A 27,133-nucleotide genomic window follows, 5' to 3' on the forward strand; every position below is an offset into this window, starting at 1 on the left:
AGAGAGCCCACGAAGGAAAAACTTGGGGAAAAGCGGAGCATTCAGAGCGAGCACAGACTGGAGGGCAGCAGCTGGATGGTTTATCATACTTCACACCCAGCAGAGCTTGTCACACGTCACAATGATTGCCACAACTCAGCAGAACATGACAACGGACCTGGTACGTATCGTCCCCCTTAACGTCTTACCTCTATTTGATGTTTCTGTTGATTACCAGTGGGGATTTATTTGGAAATCCACGCAGGTGGGGTTGGCAGATGTAACCCATAGGACTGCCCCCGTTACACAGAGCAGGTGTGAATGTGTGAGTATACTGTGTGATTCCTCATCCCTTCTCTGTGCGACGGGGATTTTCTCACCCAAGCCCACGATGATCTTGAAATTGAGCCTACTGTGGTCCCCTCAGACTTCTCAATCAGTGTCTTCCCTGGGCAGGAGTGACTTCGAGCACTGCAGTGTTTGTCTGATTTACTAAACTCGACGCTCCAAGCCCTTTCACTCTTGGTCTTTATTTCCATCCCAGTCATTTTAATTCCGTCTGAGATCATCTGCATTATTGAAGATGTCTTCTTCTTCTTCTTTTGTTTTCTCTTCCAAGAAGGTACAGACACATCAGGAATTGGCCATGCTGTATGTGTGTATGTGTGTCCCCATCAGTGTGATGCTGAGCCGTGCAGGGCAACAAAGCGGCTCAAAACTAGTCTGCGCTGAATGATGGATGGTTGCCCTGCTTGCTGTTGTCACAGGCAAGCTCCTCATCGATGCTGACCTAACACAGTTTTACCTTTGCATTATTATTCAAGAGATCCTTGAGATTAACATATGCCACAATATTTAATTCTGTTGGAAAACGGTTTACTGTAGAACCCCCCCCCCTCCACAGAAATCTCTTGGTCCTCTCAAATCGAGATATATAGCATCTCTTTTTTATTGCCTCATCCCAGTTTGTAGAAACTGAACGCTGCTGGTGGTTTATTGTGATAGCATGATGCCACACGATTATCAGTGGTCAATTTAATGATGGAAGATTTATGTTGATTTTTTTTCTGTGTGTGTGTGTGTGGACTTGTTATTATTACAACCACAGTGTTTCATCTATAGAGAATATGAGGCTGCACAGTGGGTAAAGAAACCATCATGGTCTTGAACTTTCCTTTGGCTTGCATTCTTGCAGGGAAAGTTTTTAGTCTGTGGTACAGGTCTGATTTCTACGCATTGCTTCCGTCATCTCACACACATGACACATTCATTGCCCGGGGATTAGTGTGGTGGTCATGCCCTCTATTTTCACTTCATCGCCTCTTTTAAGTCATGCCAAGTCAGTGGAAATCAAAACATCACCTTCCTTGAGACAGAGATTCGGTCATATGGGTGTCGAAAAGACTTGAGAGTATTTGTCGTAGTTTAAATGCCATGAAACATCGGGCATATTGAAATAAGACAATTGAAACCTGCAAATGTCGCATTGCCCCAGTCTCCAGTCAATAGCCTTTACACAATCAGTTCATTAAATATGCAAATCATATTTGCTCGTTTTCAATAAGTGGTTTTTTTTTTTTTGCTGTTGTCTGGGATCGTTCGGCTAATTGCAACGTCTCTCTTGTTGGATGAGTTGATGCAGTGAACGAAGGAGGGTTGGGAGTCACCTCCTGTTATTTCATCTTGTTATCTTACTCAACTTTTTTTTTTTTTTTTTTTTGAGGGAGAGGGGGGAGTATTGTAAATGTATACTGTGAGACCAAATTCTAGATATAACACAATCTCAGAGTGAAGTCTCACAATTATATTACGTCAATGTAACATATTATCATTGGTGTTCATTAAATCCCAAGCATTAAGGAAGAAGATGATAATTTCCAATTTCATTTCAAATACCGCTTTGCTGATGTCAGGGTATCATATCGTGTCTTGCGGATATCATTACACTGATAGTTTACATAGAATCAGTGTTGGTCTTCTGCAAGACGGCATTTTTAATCTTTTCGTAATTCATCTCTGTGTCATGTTGCCAATGGAGTTCACACATGTGTCACTGACAATGCCTTTTTCTCAAGACCGGTAAAATTCGCCAGTGTGAGATCCTGGTGGTACGGAGGCGGATTCCATACATACGCTTCTGTACAGTAATTTATTAATGCACGACGGCGAGCTCAGTAAGAATGAGACTGTAGGGTGGCCTTGCAGCAGAGAGAACTGAAGCTGTGGGCTTTTCATTTGACTAAAGCTTGTGCTGCATTGTCCAGCGTTAACCCCGAGGGCTAAAAATATGGCCGCAGAATCCTAAATGGTGTCTTTACAGAAAGAAAGGCAGAAATTGTGTCACAGTGATGGAGAGCGCCGTAATTCTTTCCAACGTGATGGGAGACGAGCCAGACGGGGATCAATACCGAGCCGTAGTATCTCGTTTCATTTTAGTTGATTGTTTGCCTTCGTTCACACTAAGCTGCGAGTTAAAATGTGCCGTTTAAGTGAGGCGCGGAACAATATTGACAAGGCAATACATACGCAGGTTACTTGCTAATTTACAGCCCCCCCCTCGAGAGCAATTGGAATGAATCATTAAAATAAGGGCTTCTATTTTTTTTTCTTTTTTATTGAAGGCTATTTGTATCTGCCAATAGGGAGCGCCGTGCCCTTGTGTGGGTGGTTGTCTTACTGATTCATCTGCTATTGTTGTGTGCAGTAAATACAATTTGTTGATGCTTAAGGGAGGACTAAAGGTATGCTGATCAGGCATCAGCATCCCTGAGCAGTGGCTATATCGGTTCTCTTATTCCACTCTGAGCGATTAATTGTGGGATTCTCCTCGCCTCGAACACAAGATGGAGTAAAGGAGGTCTCCCGAGTCTAATTTATGAATTCTTAGCACAATCTGGAATCTCCACAACCTAGATGCGCTGCACAGTGCGCAGATTGAGTAATTGCATGTGGTGCAGTTTCCTCCCTGGCATACTAATACTCTCGGAATACAACCCAAAACCAAAAGCATCCAATTAGCTGAAATCAGGTCATGTTGAATTTGGAAAACAGTTTCAGGCCCGTTGGTCTTCATCTAACTTCTGAGTTGAAATGGTAAACGGGTCAGGACAGGTCTCGTTATTCCACATGGTGGTGCAGAACAATGCAGAAAAGTCGCCTTTACGCACTGCACTCCTACTATTAATTGTTTCCCTCTGGACCTTGTATTGATCCTCTCATTTGGTTGAGTGAAATTCCCCCATGCTCCTTTGGCAAAGGTGGTAGCTCTCTTTTCTCTAATCAAATGCAACTGCCTGTTTGCCAAAATCGCTCTCAAGGGGATTCCTTCAAGAGTTCTCTGCAAAGACAACAGACAGAGGTTTCCATTCTTGTTTCCCTTTGTGTCTGATTGCCGCCTCATTATGGCCTCTTTTCCATCCCCTACGGGATCAAGCGAGGTTATTTGCAAACATGGCTCACAGGAGAAGATTTGTGTGACTCTGTTTCTGATTTGGCTCAGCAAAAAAAAAAAAAACCCAAAAAAACCCAAAAAAACCCAAAAAAAACTATTATGAGAAATATTCCCTCCACCATCGGTTTACTGACCGAGACAAGCCAGCTCCGTCACATGGTCCAATTCTTCATCTGTCCACCTGTGCCAGCAGTTTGAGCTGTGCTAGATCCCCCACGTGCAGCGGGACCAGAAGCCAGCCAGTAGTGGCAGATTTCCCTGGATTCTTACAAGGGATCTTGTTCTCCATATCTGTGCCTCATTTGCAAGTGTGACAAAAGTCCTCGTTCACCTCAGTGTGGGGCTCTCCCTCTCTCGGACCACAACCTGGATTCGCAGTGTAGCGTAATGTCTGGGCTCAAGGGAACGACAGGAGCTCTACTTTCCGTCAGGAGGGATATTTCCGCGCTCGTGTTGCACACACTCGGTAATTACAGAGCGACTTGCAAATGAAAACACTGTCAGTAGTGGTGTCAGCCAAGTGGAGAAATCCCATTTTAAGTCTCCCTGCCTGATAAGGTCTCCATTGGGAATTGCAAGGGATCTTGCAATGTGATTTATATTCATATATTGGTATGGGTCCACAGTCTTGACTTATCGAATATGTTGATTATAAGCAACATAATGTAAGTTTGCTGCATAAAATATGGTTTTTAATTATATTTTACGCTTGAATAAGGTTACTTTTAATCCAATTAATTAATTAAAGCACATAAAAGTTGCTCGGTTAATGCCCCTCGCAGCTTTCTCTCTCTCTCTAAACATGTTACCAGACCGGGAGGGAAGAAAAGAAGCGTTCAGCTTTACTCACACAGAGGTCGTAGAGCATTTGATACGTCCCGAAAAGAGAAACAGTAAGTTAGTCGTATAATTCGCAGCACTCCCCTGGCCACCTCGGAGTATTTTACATAATGTAATCAGATGGAAGATGGTGCTCTATTCCAGAAGAGAGGGCCGGAGCATTAGATCAAACCCAGTGCTACAAAGACAGACAGTAGATACAGAGAGCCTTGCACATTAATCGCCTGCCCGGCTCTTGCCCGCGCCGGGAGTTGAAACATCACTCTCAAAGATGTGCGCTGGTACGGCTGGTAGTGGCTTTAATTTGAACATGTTTTGAAGCTGCAAGCCAAGGAGATCTATTAAAGATGAGACCTTGGCTGACGTCCCACGTTGGCAACCAGTCAAGACGTAATGGCCACAGAGCAGTTGTCTTTCTTCCGCTCCTATTGTCAACAACACGGCCTTAAACTAACAGGTGAGGAGGCATCAAAATAAGTTCTTAGATCGATAAAAAGATCCGAGCATTAAAGGTCAGTGATGAATAAAGCTACAGCGAAGGTAAGGAATGAAAGTGCACGGTTGTGTGTGTGTCTGTCTGTGTGTCTGTGTGTGCACATGAGTTAAGGCAGCAACGGCCGATGGCACGGTCCCGGGGACAGCTGGCGTCACCCAAGGAAGCATCCCGGAGCTGCAATCTGTTGACCAGTGTGCAGCGTAGTTGCCCCCTTTCCTGTTCCCCTCCCCGCTCCGAGGCCTGAACGGAGGCGACGGGGATAACCGCCGCTTTATGGCCGCTCTGTGATTGAGCGCTCACACTCCAGCGGGCATCAGGGCCCCCGTGATGCCAGCCGCTCATTAAGGAGCAGCTGGAGAGCAGAACACAATTGTGTTTAATTGTGATTGATGGTGCCGAATTGTGAATCCATCAGTTCCCCTCTAAGCGAGAGCCTTAATTTTAGCTTTCTCTCCTTCCTGATAAGTTGTAGCCTAGGTATTCGATTAGTTAGTGGCTCACTTCGCTGATTTATGTGCTGTCATCAATAGCTTCTTCCAAAGTCGTCCGGCACATCCTATTGCTCCGAGGTACTCTGCCGATCCGGGGAGGGCTGCAGACTACCACGGGCCTCCTCCCATACATGTGGAGTTGCCGGCTGCTTCTTTTCCCCTGACAGTGAGGAGTTTCGCCAGGGGGACGTAGCGCGTGGGAGGATCACGCTATCCCCCCCCCCTCCCGAACAGGCACCCTGACCGACCGGAGGAGGCGCTAGTGCAGCGACCAGGTCACATACCCACATCCGGCTCCCCACCCGCAGACACGGCCAATTGTGTCTGTAGGGACGCCCGACCAAGCCGGAAGTAACACGGGGGATTTGAACCGGCGATCCCCGTGTTGGTGGGCAATGGAATAGACCGCCACGCCACCCAGGCGCCCGTTTCTACACGTTTTAAGATAATCCCGGCCTCCCCTCTCCTCCTCGGTGCTTTTTGCACGGCCCATTAAAGGCGTAACAGGGGAAACTCTGGGGAGAAATTATAATATGACAGGAAAATCGCCGCCTGCAATTAACGTCTAATGTCTGAAGTCGCAAACTTTCCGTGTGCTGGTTTCAAGGGAAGTCGGTGTTATTTAGTTGGGGTTCTGTCATAATGAAAAGTGGTCTCCACCCCCACCCCACCCCAGAGGCTCGCTGCACTGATACGGCTGTGAGAGAGAAAATTCCCTTCTGTGAAACCATGGAAATGAGGCAGCACTAATGTTCTAATGTTCTCTCCCCCGACTGTGCTCGCACTCATCACCCTGTGTGTGTGTGTGTGTGTGTGTGTGCGTGTGTGCGTGGGTGTGTGCGTGTGTGCATGCATGCACTCACTTGTGTGACTGTACCCTCTTTTCATTTGCCAGGACCTGGGTAGTTCAGATGGTCCCCCTCGTAACTGGAAGGGCATAGGGATTGCCGTGGTGGTTATCCTGGCCGTGATGTCGCTGGTCATTCTCTCGGTCATCCTCCTCACACCCGGTAAGAGAATGTGGACAAAAAGAAGATGCCGCAATGGAAAAAAAAGGAGGAAAGTCAAGAGGAAGGGTAGGACATAAGAAAGGATGTGGAGCGAAGGAAAGCATACATATGGATAAACGGGGGAAAGTAGACCAGTGGGATAGCAGAGGCGGGCAACAAACTACCGAATTACAAGAGCATCTGCATAAGTGAGGCACAGGCGTCGGCCACACCAAACAATAAACTCCTCCACACTGACTTTCTGGGCGTCTGGGTAGTGTAGCGGTCTACTCCGTTGCCTACCAACACGGGGATCTTCGGTTCGAATCCCCGTGTTACCTCCGGCTTGGTTGGGCATCCCTACAGATACAATTGGCCGTGTCTGCGGGTGGGAAGCCGGATGTGGGTATATGTCCTGGTCGCTGCACTAGCGCCTCCTCTGGTCAGTCGGGGCGCCTGCTTGGGGGCGAGGGGGAACTGGGGGGGAATAGCGTGATCCTCCCGCGCGCTACGTCCCCCTGGTGAAACTCCTCACTGTCAGGTGAAAAGAAGCGGCCCGGCGACTCCGCATGTGGTAAATCTGCAGCCCTCCCCGACTCGGCAGAAGGGGTGGAGCAGCGACCGGGATGGCTCGGAAGAGTGGGTAATTGGCCGGGTACAACTGGGGAGAAAAAGGGGGGAGATCGCCCCCCCCCCCAAAAAAAAGTAGGATATTTCATCATGAACCGAGAGGCTCTATATGCTCCGATGAGTGACCGCAATGATCACCTTTAACCTTTGCCTATCTCCTATTTCTCTCACGCCATCTGAAAGATGAATCCCACCTGTTACCCCATTCCTGTCTCACCATGGAGGATCTGGAAAGAGAGGAATTCAAAGTTCACGACCCCTCCGTGGCGTGGCTGGATGGTAAGAGCGTGCTTTCACACTGCTGACTGAGATTACCCTTGGCCGCGAAAGCGCCTGTGTAAGCTCAAAACCATTTTAATTATCTTACCTAGAAACCAGCCACCCGGTTTGGCGGTCTAACCATCTTGGCCTCTGTGGGTTTATGCAGTATCTCATAACAACGCAGGAAATACGGTTCCCTGACTCGTCTCTTTCCTTCTCAGAAAATGAGGTGGTTCTGCGCACCAGAGAGGGGCACGTCCTGTCGTACAGCCTTCGCAGCAACCTCACAGCTACCGTGCTGGACAACAGCTCCCTGGTGAGTTGCGGCCACGGGGCCTCTTGAGTAGAAAGGACAGATTTCAGTATTGATTGACTCCATATATACGCCGTCTGCTGGACAAATGAACCGGTCAGTAGAGAGCCCGCTCTTAGACGGGGCGAAAGCATGGCTCTGCTTGTTTATTTAAGACAAATAGAGAGCGAGGCACGCCATAGCCGAGTGAGGGTTTAAGCCTCTTGTCTCTCTTATCAGAGCGCTCTGTTGGGGCCCTCAACGTTTCGCTTCAAAGAGACTTTCCAAGCAACTGCATAATTCTGTACGCCGCCTGTGTGCGACACTGACAGACTTATATGGGTCATTGCCTAGGAGCTTAGCCGGGGTTGTGTTGTCAGGTTGAGAGGATGTTGTTCTTTTTTGGCTCCCCCTGAGTTGTGATTTGAGGCATCGTATCTAATGCTCTCGCTAAACCCCGAAATAAAATGTTGTGTTTTTTTGTTTTTTTTTTGTTGCTGTTGTGTGCATGAAAATAAACCAGCAGTAAAGGAGGAAGGCTCCCCCTTTTACAACCATGCGTTATATTTGCCAAATGCTGTTAAAAGACCCAAAATGTGTTGGCTGAGGGCACGCTGTTGTCTTCATCTCTGTTTTTCCGAAGGACCTGACCGCCACTAAATTCTACGTGTCTGCAGACAAGAGGTTCATCCTCTTGGCGTACAACATCCAGCCGGTAAGTTTTGCTCGAACGCGTCGCACTTGAACGATGTAAACAAGTCGGCTGTGAATAAGCCCATCTCTGAACATGCGAGAAAAACTCGGCGTCAGATAACACAGTGCACCATAATTCCTTCCTCGACATCAAAGCTGATCCGCCTGATTACCTAACGCCCGACTGTTACAGCTTGCAACTTGGTGAACCCCCTGCCACTGGTTACTGTGAAGCAATGTTAGCACTTGCATATTAACCAGTTAGAATTGCCCCAATGAAGCAACAGAGGAAAAGAGGGTGAGCCAAATTAGGAGGAGGAGGAGGGGGGTGATGGGGGGGGGTTCTGCTACTGCAGCAGTGTTAAGCTCTGTAATGCAGACAGCCAAGAGGACTGGGAAAACACACGGGGAAGGGAATATTTCGAGGGGAAGGTGTGGAAGCTGGAGGAAAGGCTAAGGGAGAGCGATCTGTTTGGTGGGGGGGTGGGGGTGTAAAGGGGAGAAGGGGGCGGGTTGAGAGGGAGCGGTGAAACTCGGAGCTGCAGTGATGAAATCGCCCTACTTGCTTCGGTGGGGAATAGAGGGTTACGGGAATCAGACGCACAATCGCGGGTGGTGCGAAACAAGGGGGCAGTGCCTGCATCCGTGATGCAGGCAGAGAGCCAGCAGCGCGTACGTTTCAGTTTATCCCCGAATGGCCTTTCCTCTCACCCCGCTGGCCCTCTCCTGTTGTAAATACCTACACGCTTTACAAACAACAGGTTATTTGTCCGAAAGGCGGGCGAGAAAGGTGTAGTGGGGGGGGGGGGGCGGCGACAGAATTCGGAAAACAAAAACGAAGCACATTTCTTCCACACATTTTAATAAATCTCCCGCCACCACTATTTCACTTTGTTTTTTTTTTTATTTGGTTTTACTTTCCTTCTTTCTTGTTGTGTCTCTCTTTTCTTCTCAGTGTCTCTGGGTCTGTCTCCCGGTCTGTCTCTGTTTCTGTCTCTAGGTCTGTCTCTAGGTCTGTCTCTAGTTCTGTCTCTGGGTCTGTCTCTAGGTCTGTCTCTGGGTCTGTCTCTGGGTCTGTCTCTAGGTCTGTCTCTGGGTCTGTCTCTAGGTCTGTCTCTGGGTCTGTCTCTGGGTCTGTCTCTGGGTCTGTCTCCCGGTCTGTCTCTGGGTCTGTCTCTGGGTCTGTCTCTAGGTCTGTCTCTGGGTCTGTCTCTAGGTCTGTCTCTAGGTCTGTCTCCCGGTCTGTCTCTGGGTCTGTCTCTGGGTCTGTCTCTAGGTCTGTCTCTGGGTCTGTCTCTGTTTCTGTCTCTAGGTCTGTCTCTGGGTCTGTCTCTAGGTCTGTCTCTAGGTCTGTCTCTAGTTCTGTCTCTGGGTCTGTCTCTAGGTCTGTCTCTAGGTCTGTCTCTGGGTCTGTCTCTAGGTCTGTCTCTGGGTCTGTGTCTAGGTCTATCTCTTGGTCTCTCTCTGGGTCTGTCTCTAGGTCTGTCTCTGGGTCTGTCTCTAGGTCTGTCTCTGGGTCTGTCTCTGGGTCTGTCTCTAGGTCTGTCTCTGGGTCTGTCTCTAGGTCTGTCTCTGGGTCTGTCTCTAGGTCTGTCTCTAGGTCTCTCTCTGGGTCTGTCTCTAGGTCTGTCTCTGGGTCTGTCTCTAGGTCTGTCTCTGGGTCTGTCTCTGGGTCTGTCTCTAGGTCTGTGTCTGAGTCTGTGTCTAGGTCTGTCTCTTGGTCTGTCTCTGGGTCTGTCTCTAGGTCTGTCTCTAGGTCTGTGTCTGGGTCTGTCTCTAGGTCTGTGTCTGAGTCTGTGTCTAGGTCTGTCTCTGGGTCTGTCTCTAGGTCTGTCTCTAGGTCTGTCTCTAGGTCTGTCTCTGGGTCTGTCTCTAGGTCTGTCTCTGGGTCTGTCTCTGGGTCTGTCTCTGGGTCTGTCTCTGCAACTCTTAAGGTTCTGCTTTTGCTCTAACTGCTGTGTTTCATGCTCCGCCAGTTAAAAAGCAGGTGCGGGAGGATGAGCCCCGTTGCTTTGTCGGAGCATTCATCACCATCACAGCACGTTCGGCCCAGCTGAATTATTTAGTGGTTGTTATTTTATGTTACATGGGCAGGGAACGCTTTCTTATCTTTGTCCCAACCAGGGGGGCTGGTTTGGGCAGTTGTGTGACATGTCATTTAGCGTATTTCCTTCAGTGTCAGCAGGAGATGTTTGTCTTCACTTGTATGCTTATTGTGAGCAGGATTATGTATGCACACGAGTAGAAATCAAAGACTGCTACTACGCCACCTGTGTGTGTGTGTGCGTGTGCATGTGTGCGTGTGCATGTGCATGGCAACATGGGCTGCCCTCCATGCGTGGTTGGTCGGCTGTGTGCAGCGTGCATTCCTCTGTTCTCCCCTCCCTCTTTTGCGCCTTTCCCGCCTCCTCTCCTCTCTTTCATTCCTCCTCACTCTCCCTCACTTCTTTCTCCCATCTATCTCTAGGGGGTTTATGCTGACTGAGGCAGTTTCAAGCCAGCGCCAGCTTCCTTATTCGGAGGAGGCACACCATAGAGCTGGGAATGGGAGCGAGAGAGAGAGAGAGAGAGAGAGAGAGAGAGAGAGAGAGAGAGAGAGAGAGAGAGAGAGAGAGAGAGAGAGAGAGAGAGAGAGAGAGAGAGAGAGAGCAGGGAAGAAACCCACTTACAGTAGAGGCGAGAGGGAGGTTGTGATATACGCCATTCGCCTTTAGATACCCTGTCCAACCGAAATCCCTCACATCAGGTATGAGAGATTAAAAGGCGATGCTAAGAGCGGAGGGCTGCATCGCAGGGAAATTGATAAATGGGCCTCGTGTTAAGTTGGAAGGTTTCTCCGGATTGTGTTTCGGTTTGCCTTCATTTAAGAGAAACGGGGTTTTGATATGCCCTCACAGACAAACATGGGGTAGAGACAGGGCGGCCACATAGGAACGAATTAAAATCGAATTTCAATGGAATTAAAATCAATTGCATTACACAGTTACACCCTGTGTAATGTACGGATGTAATTGTGACGGTAACGTCCCCTGAGACTGAACTGTGTGACTGAGGGCTGTGCAAGTACGTCTGACTCGACTCGAATTCTTGTCAGAGAAAAAGCCCAGTGTCTCCTCACCAACCCCCGCACGAATCAGACAGGCTTATTTGTGCGTTCGCGGCTGCCCGAGGACACAAGGGGAGCGATACAGACAAAGAAGAAAGGCAAGGTGTTGTACAAATGGGCGACGGGGAGGTGTTGATAAGGAGCGGTAATGAGAGAGTTAGGTGGCGATCAAAACAGAGTAATTTAGGAACCAATTACTCGCCGGGTGGGGGGGGGGGGACGGGCTCTGCACTCTGCAGCAGGCGACAATTGGGTGCTGGTGGTATCAAAGGCAGCAACGCACCGCAACTGTTGAGAAATGCTTGTGAGGCAGTAACAATGGAAGAGGCTAGGACGCTGTTATCGCCCTCATAGCGCGTCCCGCTGTTCACAATGGCTACCAATACCTACCCTCACACAACGGCTCTTGTAATCGCTGTACGGCTCCATTGTCGCCGCATCCAACGTGAACACCCAGTCTTCTGAGTGTTTAATCTGTGCCCCCCTCCCCGGCCGCCCCCCTTCACCCCCCCCCCACCCCACCCCCACACACACATTTGGCAGCAAGGATTGGGGAGGGGGTGGGCAGTAATGGGGGGATATGAGCAGAACGATCTGGAGGATTTATGAGACGTATTTGGCAGGCACATTAGAATTCACTCTGCCTCTTCCAGACAGGCTCTCTGTCTCTGTCTCTGTCTCTCTCTCTCTCTCTCTCTCTCTCTCTCTCTCTCTCTCGTCTGTTTATCAGGCACACGCACGATAACCTGCAGTTTCTTCCACAACCTTCATAATGTAGAATTACAAGCAAACGCTTCGGCTGTGTTGACACATCATAAACGGTTAATGAGACGGGGGGGGGGGCGCCGCCGACACAGCTCGCCGCCATGGCCTCATCATGCTGCAACTCCGCTGTGCCTGCCGGCCCTGTGATCACTTCAATACCTGTCTGTCAGCTCTGGTTCTCGACCTCGACACAAGTCCCCCTGACCTCTCCCGTCTCATAAAGTCACAGGGCTGTGGCTACTTAAGACACCGTCTCCCCCTCTCGCCAAGTTTTCTCATCCTGTCAACCGCCGTCCTGCTATGTAAAAGCGCGCTCCCATACCGCAAACAGGTTTCAGCTTTGTTTAGAATTGCACACTGTTTATTTCCTTCTTCCTTTTTTTTTTTTAGATCCCTGCAGCTTTGCCTCTGCTTCTCTCTATCCCTGCATTTTCTAGCCAGGGACAAACAACCCGGAGAGCAATCCAATTTCACTGTTAAGTATGCCGTATAGAAGATGTGACATTTAATTTCTTTGGGGATTGGCTTTCCGGGGAGAGCTGTGGTGTTTTGAGGCAAGTGTGCAACTAGCCTGCCTCTCCGTCTTTAGTTGGGGGAGAAAAAAAAAAAGATAATGGTTGCAATCAATATATTACCTTGAATTCATTAGGTACTGTTGTGATCAATGATGTTTAACCTGCCCCCCCCCCACACACACACACACACATTGATCCTAGTCCCTGGTCTTCTTCAACACTTATTACTATTCAGCAAGCTGCTGATGCTCCTGTCAGGGTTACCATAGAGTTGCCAGAATGGATCTCCAGCACCAGGAAGGATATTGGCTTTAATTAGGCCTCTTGCTAGGAATATCTTCTTCTCTCATATTAAATGGAGACGTACTACCGTGTGATGTTTTTGGCCTCAGCTTGATTGTTTGATTGAGTCTGCGGCGAACCTTGTAGCCAAGGTCCCAGTTTAATCAGATCTGATCACAGAGCTTCATACCAGTGATCTAATACGGATGAAACGGCTGGGCCTGCTTCAGTGACCTGATTTAAGATTGGCCACGGTTCGATCTCTGTCCTTCCTTATATATTTATTTCCTTTGCAGTTTATCGAATTAACTGAGTTCTGTATGTTTTTCCTTCTTTCTGTGTGCCTGCAGGTATTTATATGCTGCTTTGTGTGTGTGTGTGTGTGTGTGTGTTTGGAGGGGGGGGGGGAAGCTGCGTGACTGTGCGTGCATGAAAGCGTATGCGAATTAAAATGTATGAAGTGTGTGGCACACTTGTGCGCATCATTTGCTCTACCTCTTTCAGGTGTTCTCTCAGTCCTTCACAGCCTCCTATGCCATCTACAGTGTGGCTAATGGGTAGGTAGCATCATGAATGTTAATGCATGGGCTGCACTGGGCATGAGCGTTGCCAATGCAAGCGGGCCAGCGGACCGACCGGCCAAGTGTACCTCATTGAATCCGAATCCTCATGTTTCTGTCAGACATTCATTCCCCTCTTTTGAAATCTTCGTTTCCGAGTGCCATAGCCAGTCCCCGCGGTTTGTGATCTACTTGCCACTGCCTGAGATTCATATCCAGAATCATTATCAGTGAGAATTTCCATTGAAGCTGTGAATTAAATCTGGACTTCTGTCCCCAAGGATGTTCAGAGCCTCCGAAAGGGACTTCAGGAGGACCTACACTATCGATCGAAGCGAATACGCCTGAGAATGTTTGCCTGTCCCGCTGAAGTTAAATCTAAAGATTAAAAAAAATGAATGTGAAGACCATGCATCATTTCTTTCCCTGTAATAACATGTAAGGCGAAAAGACGCACCCCTGCATGAGCCAACCCCATTCTCCGTTTTCGTTTCATACCACTCCGCATCTGCTCCTTTTTTCTCCAAAAAAAAAAAAAAAAAAACATCTCTCCTAAACAAAACTCGAAGACCGAGGCGTAGATGGAAATCAGAGGTCCTGCCGCCGTACCACTAGCGGTTTTAACTGGGACAGTCGTCCCTAATGGAAGGCTTAAATCCGGGTCTGTGTGTGTGTTCCAGAGATCTGCTGCAGCTTCACCCTGCGGGGAAGCAGAACGAAAAGCTACAGTACGCAGCCTGGGGGCCTCAGGGGGACCAGCTGGTAAGCCTGGCACTCACTCACACAGTTACCCTCCTGCTCCCTGCCAGGTGTTGCACATCCGCCATGCCCCACAGCGTGCATGGGACATTGAGCCATTACAGCCATTTGATTCCACGGCATTACAAACTGTGGATCCACGAACAGTACATCTTTTCAACATTTTTTTTTTTCTACGACGCTTGCATGAACGGTGGTGGCTTCTTCTGGGGTTTTGAGATAATCCCTAGCACTGAGATTATCTATAAGAGCGTGATACCATATTGGGGCTTTATTGCAGTTAAAATGTAATTTATCCTGTTTCTCTGAGCTATGATTTGTTTTTTTGTTTTGTTTTTTTTTGCCGCCATGTCTTCGCTCATCCGCGGCACATTAATTGGCAAGTTAAGATGTATTGGCTCTCAGCTGACTCTGCAGACTGATGATTCATACATTCTTGGATAGGATCCTATTCTTGGCTCTGGCAGCCAACACCCGAAGCACATTATTGTACCGTCTTTGATAACAGAGTCGCGTTGTCCCTTTGCTGCTGCTACGCTAGGCATATGTGTTTGAAGGCGATATCTACTACCAGCCAGGTGTGACCAGCAAATCCCTGCGTCTTACGTCCACCGGCCAGGAACAGCAGGTCGTCAATGGGCTCTCCGACTGGACTTACGAGGGTAGGATGCGTCAGTTGGAGTCATAGTTGCTAAGTTTAACTGTTGTATAATCAACGCGATTACCAGATTTATCAAATCAGTGTTGCCTTAGTTAAAGATTTTTTTTTCCAGTTTGCATGAATTCTGGGCCTTTTCTTTTTTTTTTCACAGAAGAAGTGCTTTTGACGTACACTGCCCATTGGTGGTCCGTCGACGGGGCCCGTCTCGCATATCTCACACTTAACAACTCTGCCACGCCGCTGATGGAGATACCTCAGTTCTTAGGCAACCTCTACCCCTCCAACACATTCTTGCCCTACCCCAAGGTGACAACCGTGAAAAAAAAAAAAGACAAATGAAAACTTAGACGCTGGGTATATTGCATGAGGCTACCGTCTTTTCTTGTCTCCCTAGGCTGGGTCAAGCATCCCCTCAGTCAGTTTGTTTGTAGTCAACCTATACGGTCCAGCTCACACTCTGGAGATGATTCCTCCCGACTCCATCAAGGCCAGGTAGTACCTCCTTCTGTGAATTCCAAAACAGATGAAACCATGCCAGTTTTAGATACAAGCTGTCAGGAATGTTTTACACGATTGCACGCAGGTTTTCTCCGCTCCCCTCCTCTGTTTCTCTTCCCGCTCCTCTGCTCATGTTCTCCGATGCATTATCCCTCCAGAGACAGCTACATCTCCATGGTGACATGGATCAGCAGCACCCGCCTCGCGGTTCGTTGGCTGAATCGTGCGCAGAACCAATCGGCGCTGTGCGTTTGTGAGGCCACCACCGGAGCATGCTCAGAGGTGAGAGGTCATAATGTGTTCTACATCACTAATCCAGTGGGTCCCCGCAGCCCTACACAGCTTGAAAAGGATTTTTTTTTTCTTCTTTGACATCGTCCGGGGAGTTCGACTTGATTTCCTTAAGCTCCCTTATCTCTCCTGGCCAGATTAATATTTAAGGTCATTTTTGCTGCAGCGCTTCTTCTTTGTCCCATTGTAGTGCCCCCCCCCCTCCGCAGATTATCTATTAATGGTGTTTTTGATAAAGGATTACCATAACAAACTTTATTGATATAACACATTTAAAAAAAGAAGTGGCCCAAAGTGACTTATAGGGGGTGTGAACAGTACATTTTTCTGTGTTATTTATGATTTTACATCCCCAGAAACACAAAATGACCATGGACCTGATGCAGAACCAGCGGCAGGTAAGTGCTATTCATCGTTTCCATTTCAGAATCACAATCACAATCACAATCCACTTTATTGACCAAGTGTGCCAATGCACACGAGTAATTTGACTCTGGTACACAGCAGCTTCTAGCACTTGCAGACATCACTCACACAAAAAAAGGGGGGGGGGAAGAAAAAGAAAACAAGAAATAAATGAACAAAAACAGGACATTGGAGGCAAGCATGTATGCACAACAGGTATGTCACCACAATACAGTTTTGTTGTGGTTGAATATTATACCATATTGCTTATATACTACTATATTGCCCATGCACTATAATACCGTATACCATACCACAACTCCACAACCCATCAAGTCCATATACAATGCTATATACTCACACTATAGTACACTATATTCTCTTATGTACCAGAAGCATGCCCAGTATATTCACCTAACTTCCACCTCACAACTACATACTGTATTATATACCTATTTTATAACCCCAACAAAAACAGCAATAACCAGTATACAGCAGTTGAATATGTATTTACAAATTGTACTTTTGTATAGGACAAACCAAAGAAGGTTGAATCAGTTCATCTGGTAACAACCTTTATTGACAGATACGGTTCATCACTCCACTAAGCAACCTCTTCAGTCTAAATGACTGCAGGTATCCCCACTCTTATAAACGCTATGACCGAAACCAACAACCAGTCTCATATGCAAATATGGGTGTGACCATAAACTAGAGTTTCAGTGGCCATGTGTACTATTCACAGAGGATTTGGGAATGGTTGCAATCACAGCATTGTAAGATGGTGACAGATGTACTATGAGCCCCCCCGTTCAGGGATGGTCGTTCCCTTTTCACATAGATGGCCTCTTTGACTCCCCGTTCAAACCAGCATTCCTCCCTATCAAGGATGTGCACGTCCTCATGCTTGAAAGAGGGGCCACTGGCCTGTAGATGGGTGTAGACTGCGAGTCCTGGCCTGATGTGTTAGTTTTCTTGTGTTGTGCCATTCTCTTGGCCAGCGTCTGTTTAGTTTCCCCAATGTGTAAGTCACGGCAGTCCTCCTGGCAGTTAACAGCGTACACTATATTGCTCTGTTTATGCCAGGGGGCCCGATCCTTGGGGTGGACCAACTTCTGGTGCAGCGTGTTTTGGGGTTTGAAAGCACCGCACCTCGGCTTTTCCAACACTCCTGACACATACGGAATCACCACTGGTTTACGCTTAGACAGCTGTTGTCCTTTTCCTCTCTTTGATTGGCGGGTGCACTGTTTGAGCGTCTCCCTGGCTTTTACAAACGCCCAGTTAGGATAACCACACTTAACCAAGGCCTGTTTAATGTGGGATTCCTCCCCTTCCCCAGCTGCTGTGTCAGTGGGGACGTTGTCAGCTTGGTGGTACGGCGTCCTGATGACTCCTAGTTTGTGCTCCAGTGGATGATGAGAGTCAAACCTTGAGTACTGATCAGTATGTGTTGGTGTACAGTGAGCATCAACAATCAAATGTCCCCCATCACCAATTGCAATCTCACAGTGTAAGAAGGCTAACCTGTCATTTTTCACATCCTCCCTGGTGAACTTGATGTGTTTGTCCACAGAGTTGGTGTAGTTGGTGAAATGTGGTACTTCCTGAGATTTAATTTGATAGGGAGGAATGCTGGCTTGAACAGGGAGTCAAAGAGGCCATCTATGTTAAAGGGAACAACCATCCCAGAACCGGTGGGGGGGGGGGGGGGTGTAAATCTGTTGCCATCTTACAATGCTGTGATTGCAAACATTCCCAAATCCTCTGTGAATAATACACATGGCCATTGAAACTCTGGTTAATGGTCACATTAACCAGTGAATATGAAACTGGTTGTTGGCTTCGGTTGTTATGCAACTGTGTTGTTTATAAGGGGTGGGGATACCTGCAGTGAGTTTAGACTAAAGAAGTCACTTAGTTGAGCGATGAAACGTATCTGTCAGTAAACGTTGTACCCAGATGAACTGATTCAACCTTCTTTGATTTTCTTACCTGGATTACTCAACATGCATCAAGACGTATTACACAAACATTTGTATTGCACATTTGGCTTAAAGAAGTAGTTGCCAACTCTCTAGGCAGGATACTAGATTACTGTCTTTATGCATGCTCAATAATACAGGTAAGAAAATAACAGAAAGTCAAATCAGTTCATCTGGACACTTTTATTGAGAGAAACGTTTCATCACTCATCTAAAGGAATTGAATCGAGTGCAACTGGACTTGGTATATATCCGTGAAGACGTTTCGCCTCTCATCCAAGAGGCTTCGTGAACTGATGAAGCCTCTTGGATGAGAGGCGAAACGTCTTCGCGGATATATACCAAGTCCAGTTGCACTCGATTCAATTCCTTTGGATAACCATGTCCTGGATGAATGAGAACATTCACAGACATGTTTCATCACTCATCTAAGTGACCGCTTCAGTCTCAACTGACTGCAGGTATCCCCACCCTTATAAACAATACAGCGGCATGACTGAAAACTCAGGGGTTAGTACTATATAGGCAGAAGCACGGGTGTGCTATGGGTTCCCCAGTTTCAACTGTAGTGGCCAACTTGTGTATGGAGGAATTGGAAAAGAGGGCTCTGATGTCCTGTCCAGGGCCATTTGTGGACCACACCTGGGTTAAAGTTAAATCTCAGGACGTACCACATTTCAATGACCATATTAACTCTGTGGACAACCACACCAAGTTCACCAGCTAGGGAGGATGTGAAGAATGACAGGTTAGCCTTCCTTAGACTGTTAGATTGCAATTAGTGATGGGGGACATTTAATTGTTGATGTTTACCGTAAACCACCACATTCTGATCAGTACTTAAGATTTGACTCTCATCATTCACTGGGGTACAAACTAGGAGTCATCAGGATGCTGTATCACCGGGCTGATGATGTCCCCATATTAAAGAGGCCCCGGTTAAGTGTGGTTATCCTAACTGGGCATTTGTCAAAGCCAGGAAGACGCCCAAACAGTGCACCAGCCAATTGAAGAGAGGAGAAGGACAACAGCTGCCTAAGCGTGTCAGAAAAGTTGAGATGAGTATTTTCCAAACACGGCATCTCGGTTGCTTTCAAACACCAAAACACGCTGCACCAGAAATTGGTCCACCCCATGGATCGGGCCCCCGGCACAAACAAAGCAATATAGTGTATGCTATTAAGTGCCGGGAGGATTGCCATGACTTGTACATTGGGGAAACTAAACAGACACTGGCCAAGAAGATGGCACAATACAGAAGGGCTAACACCTCAGGCCAGGACTCCAGTCTACACCATCTACAGGCCAGTGGCCACTCTTTCAAGGATGAGGATGTGCACATCCTTGATAGGGAGGAACATCGGTTTGAATGGGAAGTCAAAGAGGCCATCTATGTGAGGAGGGAACGACTTTCCCTGAACCGGGGGACTAAGAGTACATCTGTTGCCATGTTACAACGCTGTGATTACAACCATTCTCAAATCCTCTGTGAATAGTACACATGGCCATTGAAACGTCACAGCAATTTGCATATGAAACCGATCGTTTGTGTCAGTCATTATGCCACTGTATCGTTTGTAAGGGTGGGGATACCTGCAGTCAGTTGAGACCGAAGAGGTCACTTTTCCCCCAATAAACATTGTGTCCAGATGAACTGATTCAACGTCGCTGCATCTGTTTGACTCAACAGGAGATGCCATTGTTTTCAGCTGATGGGACGGTCTTTTACATGATACTTCCGGCGAAGCAGGGCGCACGCGGAGAATACCACCACATAGCCAGTCTCTCAGCCCAGGTCAGTTTGACAGCGGTTGACCTTTACCCCCTCGCGCCACCCTTGAGCGGTTTATGACAAATTCGCTTGTTAACGTTTCAGCACAGCAATGGCACATTAGAAAGAAAAAAAACTAAACAGTGTTGGATCACAAATCATAACGGCAACAGCTCTGCTTTGCCCACAACCCTTTTCCCACACCACATTCTGGTTAACATTTATTGAGCTCTTGTTTCCCGTGCCCCTCCCGCCTTTTATAGAGACGCTCGACTTCAAAACCGCTAGACTCTGTTTAATTAACTGTCAACTAAATCTGCGCGCTACCACTCACGAAGGAGAAATGTTCCTTTAAACCGCCCTTGTTTCTGTACCCTCTCCCTCTAGCTCTCTCTCTCTCTCTTGCTTCTGTGTAGGCTCTCTAGCCATCGCTGTCTATGTTGTATTTATTCACATTCGTCTGTCTAGAGTTTCCTTCTATCTCTCAGTCCTCTCAGATGCATTTCTACTCCACGTGTCTCCCTCTTCCTATATTCCCTCTCTTCTCTGCTTCTTTGCAACACAGCCTGCCATCCCCTCTGTCCCTCCTCGGTTCTTGACGTCTGGGAACTGGGACGTCACCTTCCTCTGCGCCCTCGACGAGGAAGCTGGCAAGATGTGTGTGAACTTCATGTTGTTTAGCGCTGTGTAGAATTGCCTATGGCACCCTATGGATAAATTCCAGGAGTGACAGCTGCTGAAGAGCAACCTTAGATCCTTTAGTAGTTTAGAAAAAGGTATATCTAAAAACGTCCATTAATATGAGAAAAGAAAAACTTTTTACCGACCTCTTACTGCTCTCGGTGGGAAAACAACGATGTAAACGGTGTTGTCTCTTGTTTGACTCAAGGCAACGCACCGTCGTTGAAATGCTCATAGGATTAGTTAACGTTAATCGAAGCAGACCGTTGTTTAACTCTTGTCTTCATCCTGCTTTGGGCGAAAGCCCTCCACGCTAGGACAGATTGAGGTATGGCTGTGTGGATAATCACTGAGCATCATGGGAAGTCAATTCCAGATGTTTGCAACGCCAAAGCCCCTGTCCTGGCATGGCATTTGACCTCAGAGCGAGTCACACTACCTGAAAATCTTCTAATTCCAATCTATATTTAAGTACAGTCACAGAAAGAATTAGCAATAACCCGCCAGTCATATTCTTTGATTCTGTTGATCCCTACAAGTAAACTTGTAGACTGATTTCTATTTTGTCAAAAAAATTTAAAAAAAATGTGTGACTAGCGCCTCTTTGTAAAGTATTTATGATTGACATGAAATGCTTAAGTACTGAAGAAAATGTACATTACTGGGGTAGTTTTGAATATTCTAGCTCTATCTCCGTGCCTTTTTCTCTTCATCAGCTATTTCCTGAGCACAGAAGAATCCAAGCAAAGCAGACATCTCTATAGGTGAGCATGCATCCCTGCAACAAACATCATTTGGCCCATTGTTTATTGTGTAATTCAATTCTTTTGTTTCCATGTTAAGTATAGACTCATTTTCACAAAGTAATAGATACAATACAAGCTACTACTAACTTTATAGCTGTACATTAAATTGCAAATAATTTTGTGTAGTGGGATACAAAATGTAATGGTCACCTGTGGGATGGTCACTTGTAGAGCTGTATTTTGTATTTGGCGAAGGTCCGAATTTAAATCCATTTTTGAGAAGAAAAAAAAACTTTTTCGTTCAATCCACATTTATTCCAAAGACCATAAATTGGCTGTTGGACATGAAAACATCTCAACAGTTGTCACAAAGAAGAATGACTGATTTGCTGGCATCGTCAAAACGATGAGAGATGAATATGGTGTGAGGTAGAGTGCCATTGTGCGGCAGATAGTCTTTACATCCTTTAGAATATGGTTTGGGCACACAGCCCAGTTGAGATATTTGCCTATGAGGGAAGGCGCCAACCCAGAGGATAGGAGGCTTCTGTGCTACTCAAGCATGAGATGCTGAGAGGAAAGGTTTTTCCCACCACCCGTGATAAATGTGCTCGTCTCCTCATTCATCCCCCCTCAGGGTTTTGTTTTTTTCCATTTTGCTTTTTATTTCTTTTTTTTTTTGTACGTGGCTTTGGACTCAAGTCAATTGCCTAACATTGTAGAGAAAGTAAGGTGGCTGACTGACGTCTGGCGATTAGTCCCAGACATCGGAGGTATTACCCTTGGTGTGGGAGAGATTATGGACCGGGTGCAACAGTGCTATCTGCAAAACTGCTGTTATCTCCAACCTTACTGAACCCCATTTGTTTCTGCAAAGTCAACTGTCTAAACAGTTTACCTCTGACTTCACTCCCTTCTCATGTAGGCGGTTAATCAGTTATGATAGTTTACTTTCATGTTAAGCTACAGTCAATAACAAAGCTCTCCTTTTATCGTTCAGTGTGGATGTGGACGGAGTCCTTCAGCGCCAGTGTCTCTCCTGTAATCTCATTGATGGATGCAGCATTTTCCGAGCCAAGTTCAGCCCCAATCAGACCCATTTCACTCTTTACTGCCTAGGTGACACATGCACATGTGTGCACGCACACATACATACGCATACATATAAGCACAGAAATACGAAAACTGCATGCCGTTGGCGTTATGATTTGGTCCTTGTTATAATTTTTCCAGGCCCTGGAATCCCCAAAGTGACAATTCACAGTTCAAAGGATCCCTCCAGTGAGTGTTACGCCTGCTTGTCGATCCAGTGGTACAATCAACATCCCACCACCATCACAACACACACACACACACACACAGCCACATTTTCTACGTCAGCCTGTAGAGGGTGACATGTTCAAGCAAAATTGGAGCCATTCTATGCAGACCCCACATCAGATGATTCATTTCATGAGTTGAAAGTTTGCTTGTGAACACTGCCCTCTGTCTTCGGCTCCAAGTTAGACGAGTCATTTACTCAAGAGAGCACGGGGCTTGGGCTCCCATAACTCTGCAACCAAATGGTATCAGGCTACTGCATCCACCCTGTCGCCCTGGAAGAAAGATGCCTGTGTCTTATCTATTTTTCAACCAATTTTCTCAGTTATCAGACACTGTGCATGTAGATGTGAGATATATCATCTCACACACACTGGCGTAATATGTCCTGCAGGATACATAGTCCTGGAAGACAACGCCCCTCTTGCTGAGGCCCTGCAGGAGAAGAGACTTCCAGAGACTCTATTTAGGACGCTGTCAGCAGACAATCACGGTACAACTGAGAAAATACAACCCCCCCCCCAAGCTATTCTTATTTCTTTTTGCATTCATTGCATTTATCTGAACAGCCTGCCTACTGAACAAAAGAGCATTCTGTCAGAGTACTGGCTACACCTCAAGTCACAAAGCATTCTTAGATTAAAATCAATATCGTTTCCAAGCAATCTCGGTTTGTAGACAACAGCTCGGTATACTGGATCTAACACCAACGAAGGAGAGCTAGTTACAGATGTCTCAAACATGTGGGTACAAATTAGCAGGGTGCTAATCAAAGACGCAGTCTTTTCAATTTGGTGGCGAGGGAGTGTTATTATTCAGACATGCCCTCCCTCAGGGATCAGCAAAAATAATTTATTCAGATTGTGTGTGTGTGTGTGTGTGTGTGTGTGTGTGTGTGTGTGTGTGTGTGTGTGTATGTGCGCGCGCGATTCTGTGTCTGTGTGCTTGGTTATGAATTAACTAATTATGTTAAAATAATAACATACAGTATAGCCCTCGTGGGAGCTCATTTACCAGGGTTTCAGTGCCCACAAGGTATTGTCGGCAGATAATATTGATGACTGTGTGTAGTACTCCTGAAATCTTCACTGACAGCTGACCTGCTACTGCCTCCGTTTACTGTCCTTAGATCTACACCTGAAGCTATCGCTGCCTCAGGGTTATGAGGCCAACCTGCACCCTCTCCTTATCATTGTGTAAGTGGAGTCGACGCATGTGACCGGCTACAGTGGTCACGTAGTAGAATATGCATGAGCAAAGAATATAAAATCCCCAGGGCAGCTTAACCGATCAGAAGAATCCGGTTGTTTGTTTTTTTTCCTGAAATATATACTACTGATAAGATAGACACTTCATGGAGATGACCAAGGAAGGCATATAACACAGCCAATGGTGATTCTACATCACATCTTCAAGGACCTGTGGTCCCTTTTTTCTCTCTGTGCTCTCAGGTTTCACACCTGCTACTGTGTTCGCTCATCTTGCTTCTCTTACCATACAGAGATGGAGTTCCTGGCATTCAGTCAGTCACAGAGGAATTTGCACTCGGCTGGCCTCAGGTCCTCTCCAGCTCACATAACGTGGCCTTGGCCTGGGTGGACGGCAGGAGTGGACCTGGTCGTGGACAGAAGACCACCACTGTGGATCCGCGCAAGCTTGGATCAATCAGAGTCAAAGATTATTTAGGAGTTGTGGAGTCAGTGCTGTTATGCAATAACATTAGACCATGTCATTAATATAATGGTAGATTAATTCTGTTGTTCATAAACTGCTGGCCTTGTTATGGCATGTATTCACAGGTGGTTGATGCAACTGCCTTACATTGATGATCGTCGGATGGCCCTCTATGGAAAGGTTATGATGCTTTTTTAATTCTACTGGGGTAGACATAGTGGTTTTTGCCAAGCCATGCACACCTATTGCGCATACTGCGTTTGTTAAGTGATTTCCATGTGTGCACCTACAGGGATTTGGTGGTTATTTGACTCTCAAGCTGTTAGCTGCGACAGATAAGTTATTTCAATGTACAGCTGCTGTGGCGCCCATAACTGACTTCAGACTTTATAGTGAGTTAAACACACTCAGTGTTTATACAGTAGGGCCTTAAAACTGAACATATTAAAAGTAGAAGTCATTCTACTTCTTTCAGGTGCTGCCTTTTCAGAGCGCTACCTGGGCCTTCCAGCAAAGGAGGAGCACACTTACTCCGTAAGGCTGCTAAGCGAAGGCTCCTAGCTATAGTGACTTTTTAAGCTGGAGAACAGCTTAACATTTAAGAGCATTTCTATTGACTGATACAGATCTGATCCTAGTAACATGCAGATATTTTAAACAACCTCCATCCATCCCTGCTGTGTCGTTCTTTTCAGACTGCATCTTTGTTGGAGGAGGTAAACAAACTGAAAGATGAAAACTTCCTAATAGTACATGGAACAGCAGATGGTGAGTTCACTTTTATATCTGCTTTGATATAAATTGATAATGGGTGATGTCTATATACAGTGCATCCGGAAAGTATTCACGCCCCTTCACTTTCCCCACATTTTGTTATGTTACAGCCTTATTCCAAAATTAATTAAATTCCTTTTTTTTCTCATCAGTCTTCACACAATACCCCATAATGACAAAGCGAAAAAGGTTTTGTAGAAATTTTTGCAAATTTATTGAAAATAAAAAACTGAAATATTGCATGTACTTAAGTATTCACACCCTTTACTCAGTTCTTGGTTGGGGCACCCTTGGCAGCGATTACAGCCTCAAGTCTTCTTGGGTATGAAGCTACAAGCTTGGCACACCTATATTTGGGGTATTTCTCCCATTCTTCTCTGCAGATCCTCTCGAGCTCTGTAAGGTTAGATGGGGAGCGTCGCTGCACAGCTATTTTCAGGTCTTTCCAGAGATGTTCAATGGGGTTCAAGTCTGGGCTCTGGCCGGGCCACTCAAGGACATTCACATACTTGTCCCGAAGCCACTCCTTCGTTGTCTTGGCTGTGTGCTTAGGGTCGTTGTCGTGTTGAAAGGTAAACCTTCGCCCCAGTCTGAGGTCCTGAGCGCTCTGGAGCAGGTTTTCATCAAGGATCTCTCTGTACTTTGCTCCATTCATCTTTCCCTCGATCCTGACTAGTCTCCCATTTCCTGCCGCTGAAAAACATCCCCACATCATGATGCTGCCACCACCATGCTTCACTGTAGGGATGGTATTAGCAAGGTGATGAGAGGTGCCTGGTTTCCTCCAGACATGACGTTTGGCATTCAGGCCAAAGAGTTCAATCTTGGTTTCATCAGACCAGAGAATCTTGTTTCTCATGGTCTGAGAGCCCTTTAGGTGCTTTCTGGCAAACTCCAAGCGGGCTGTCATGTGCCTTTTACTGAGCAGAGGCTCCCGTCTGGCCACTCTACCATAAAGACCTGATTGGTGGAGTGCTGCAGAGAGGGTTGTCCTTCTGGAAGGTTCTCCCATCTCCACAGAGGAACGCTGGAGCTCTGTCAGAGCGACCATCGGGTTCTTGGTCACCTCCCTGACCAAGGCCCTTCTCCCCCGATTGCTCAGTTTGGCTGGGCGGCCAGCTCTAAGAAGAGTCCTGGTGGATCCAAACTTCTTCCATTTACGAATGATGGAGACCACTGTGCTCTTCGGGACCTTCAAAGCTGTAGAAATTTTTTTTTACTCTTCCTCAGATCTGTACCTCGATACAATCCTGTCTCGGGGGTCCACAGACAATTCCTTTGACTTCATGACTTGGTTTCTGCTCTGACATGCACTTTCAACAGTGGGACCTTATATAGACAGGTGTGTGCCTTTCCAAATCATGTCCAATCAATTGAATTTACTACAGGTGGACTCCAATCAAGATGTAGAAACATCTCAAGGATGATCAGTGGAAACAGGATGAACCTGAGCTCAATTTTGAGTGTCATAGCAAAGGGTGTGAATACTTATGTACATGCAATATTTCAGTTTTTTATTTTTAATAAATTTGCAAAAATTTCTACAAAACCTTTTTCACTTTGTCTTTATGGGGTATTGTGTGTAGATTGATGAGAAAAAAAGGAATTTAATCTATTTTGGAATAAGGCTGTAACATAACAAAATGTGGGGAAAGTGAAGGGGTGTGAATACTTTCCGGATGCACTGTATATAAAGCAAGAGTATCTGTTTGTATGTTCACTTAAAACTCCAGAAATACTCATTGTAGAACAAAAAGAAAGGTATCTTTAGATTCAGCACTTTCCAAGGATTGCACAATTTGAAAAATATTTAAAAAACCCAAGTAGAAAATTTGATTTATTTGCAAAATTGAGTTTATAAAATTGATAATGGGTGATATATTTGATATAGAATGAGCATTTGTCTCGATATCATGTTTTAATGTAAACTTTGTGTGTTTGCGTGTGTGTGTGTGTGTGTGTGTGTGTCTGTGACTGTGTCTTTCTCTACGGATGCAAAGCAAGAGTTCATTTCCAGCACAGCGCTGAGCTCCTAAGCCGTCTGGTGAAGGTGGAAGCCAACTACTCCTTGCAGTTGTATCCAGATGAGGGCCACACCTTCAGAGAGCCCCGTAGCATCCAGCACTTCCAGCGGACTCTGGTAAACTACCTCCACACCTGCCTGAGGCACAGCCTCCTCACAGCTCCCGTGGAGGAGCCAGAGGAAGAGGAGGACTGA

General features: G+C 46.6%; 1 protein-coding gene across 1 annotated transcript; it reads left to right on the plus strand.

The window, feature by feature from the left end:
- The first annotated feature begins 121 nt into the window (after positions 1–121).
- Positions 122–27,133, plus strand: LOC130107062 (inactive dipeptidyl peptidase 10). Its single transcript, XM_056273460.1, has 25 exons — positions 122–160; positions 6,153–6,267; positions 7,060–7,155; positions 7,359–7,453; positions 8,073–8,144; positions 13,295–13,347; positions 14,031–14,112; positions 14,651–14,771; positions 14,922–15,076; positions 15,165–15,262; positions 15,427–15,550; positions 15,916–15,957; positions 19,640–19,744; positions 20,286–20,377; positions 21,118–21,165; positions 22,148–22,266; positions 22,381–22,428; positions 22,862–22,960; positions 23,597–23,663; positions 23,969–24,163; positions 24,267–24,321; positions 24,434–24,533; positions 24,617–24,675; positions 24,837–24,909; positions 26,916–27,133. The coding sequence occupies exons 1-25, from the start codon at positions 122–124 to the stop codon at positions 27,131–27,133; spliced, it is 2,370 nt and encodes a 789-aa protein (XP_056129435.1).

Source organism: Lampris incognitus, chromosome 2 (genome assembly GCF_029633865.1).
Source record: "Lampris incognitus isolate fLamInc1 chromosome 2, fLamInc1.hap2, whole genome shotgun sequence".
Taxonomy (NCBI): Eukaryota; Metazoa; Chordata; class Actinopteri; order Lampriformes; family Lampridae; genus Lampris; species Lampris incognitus.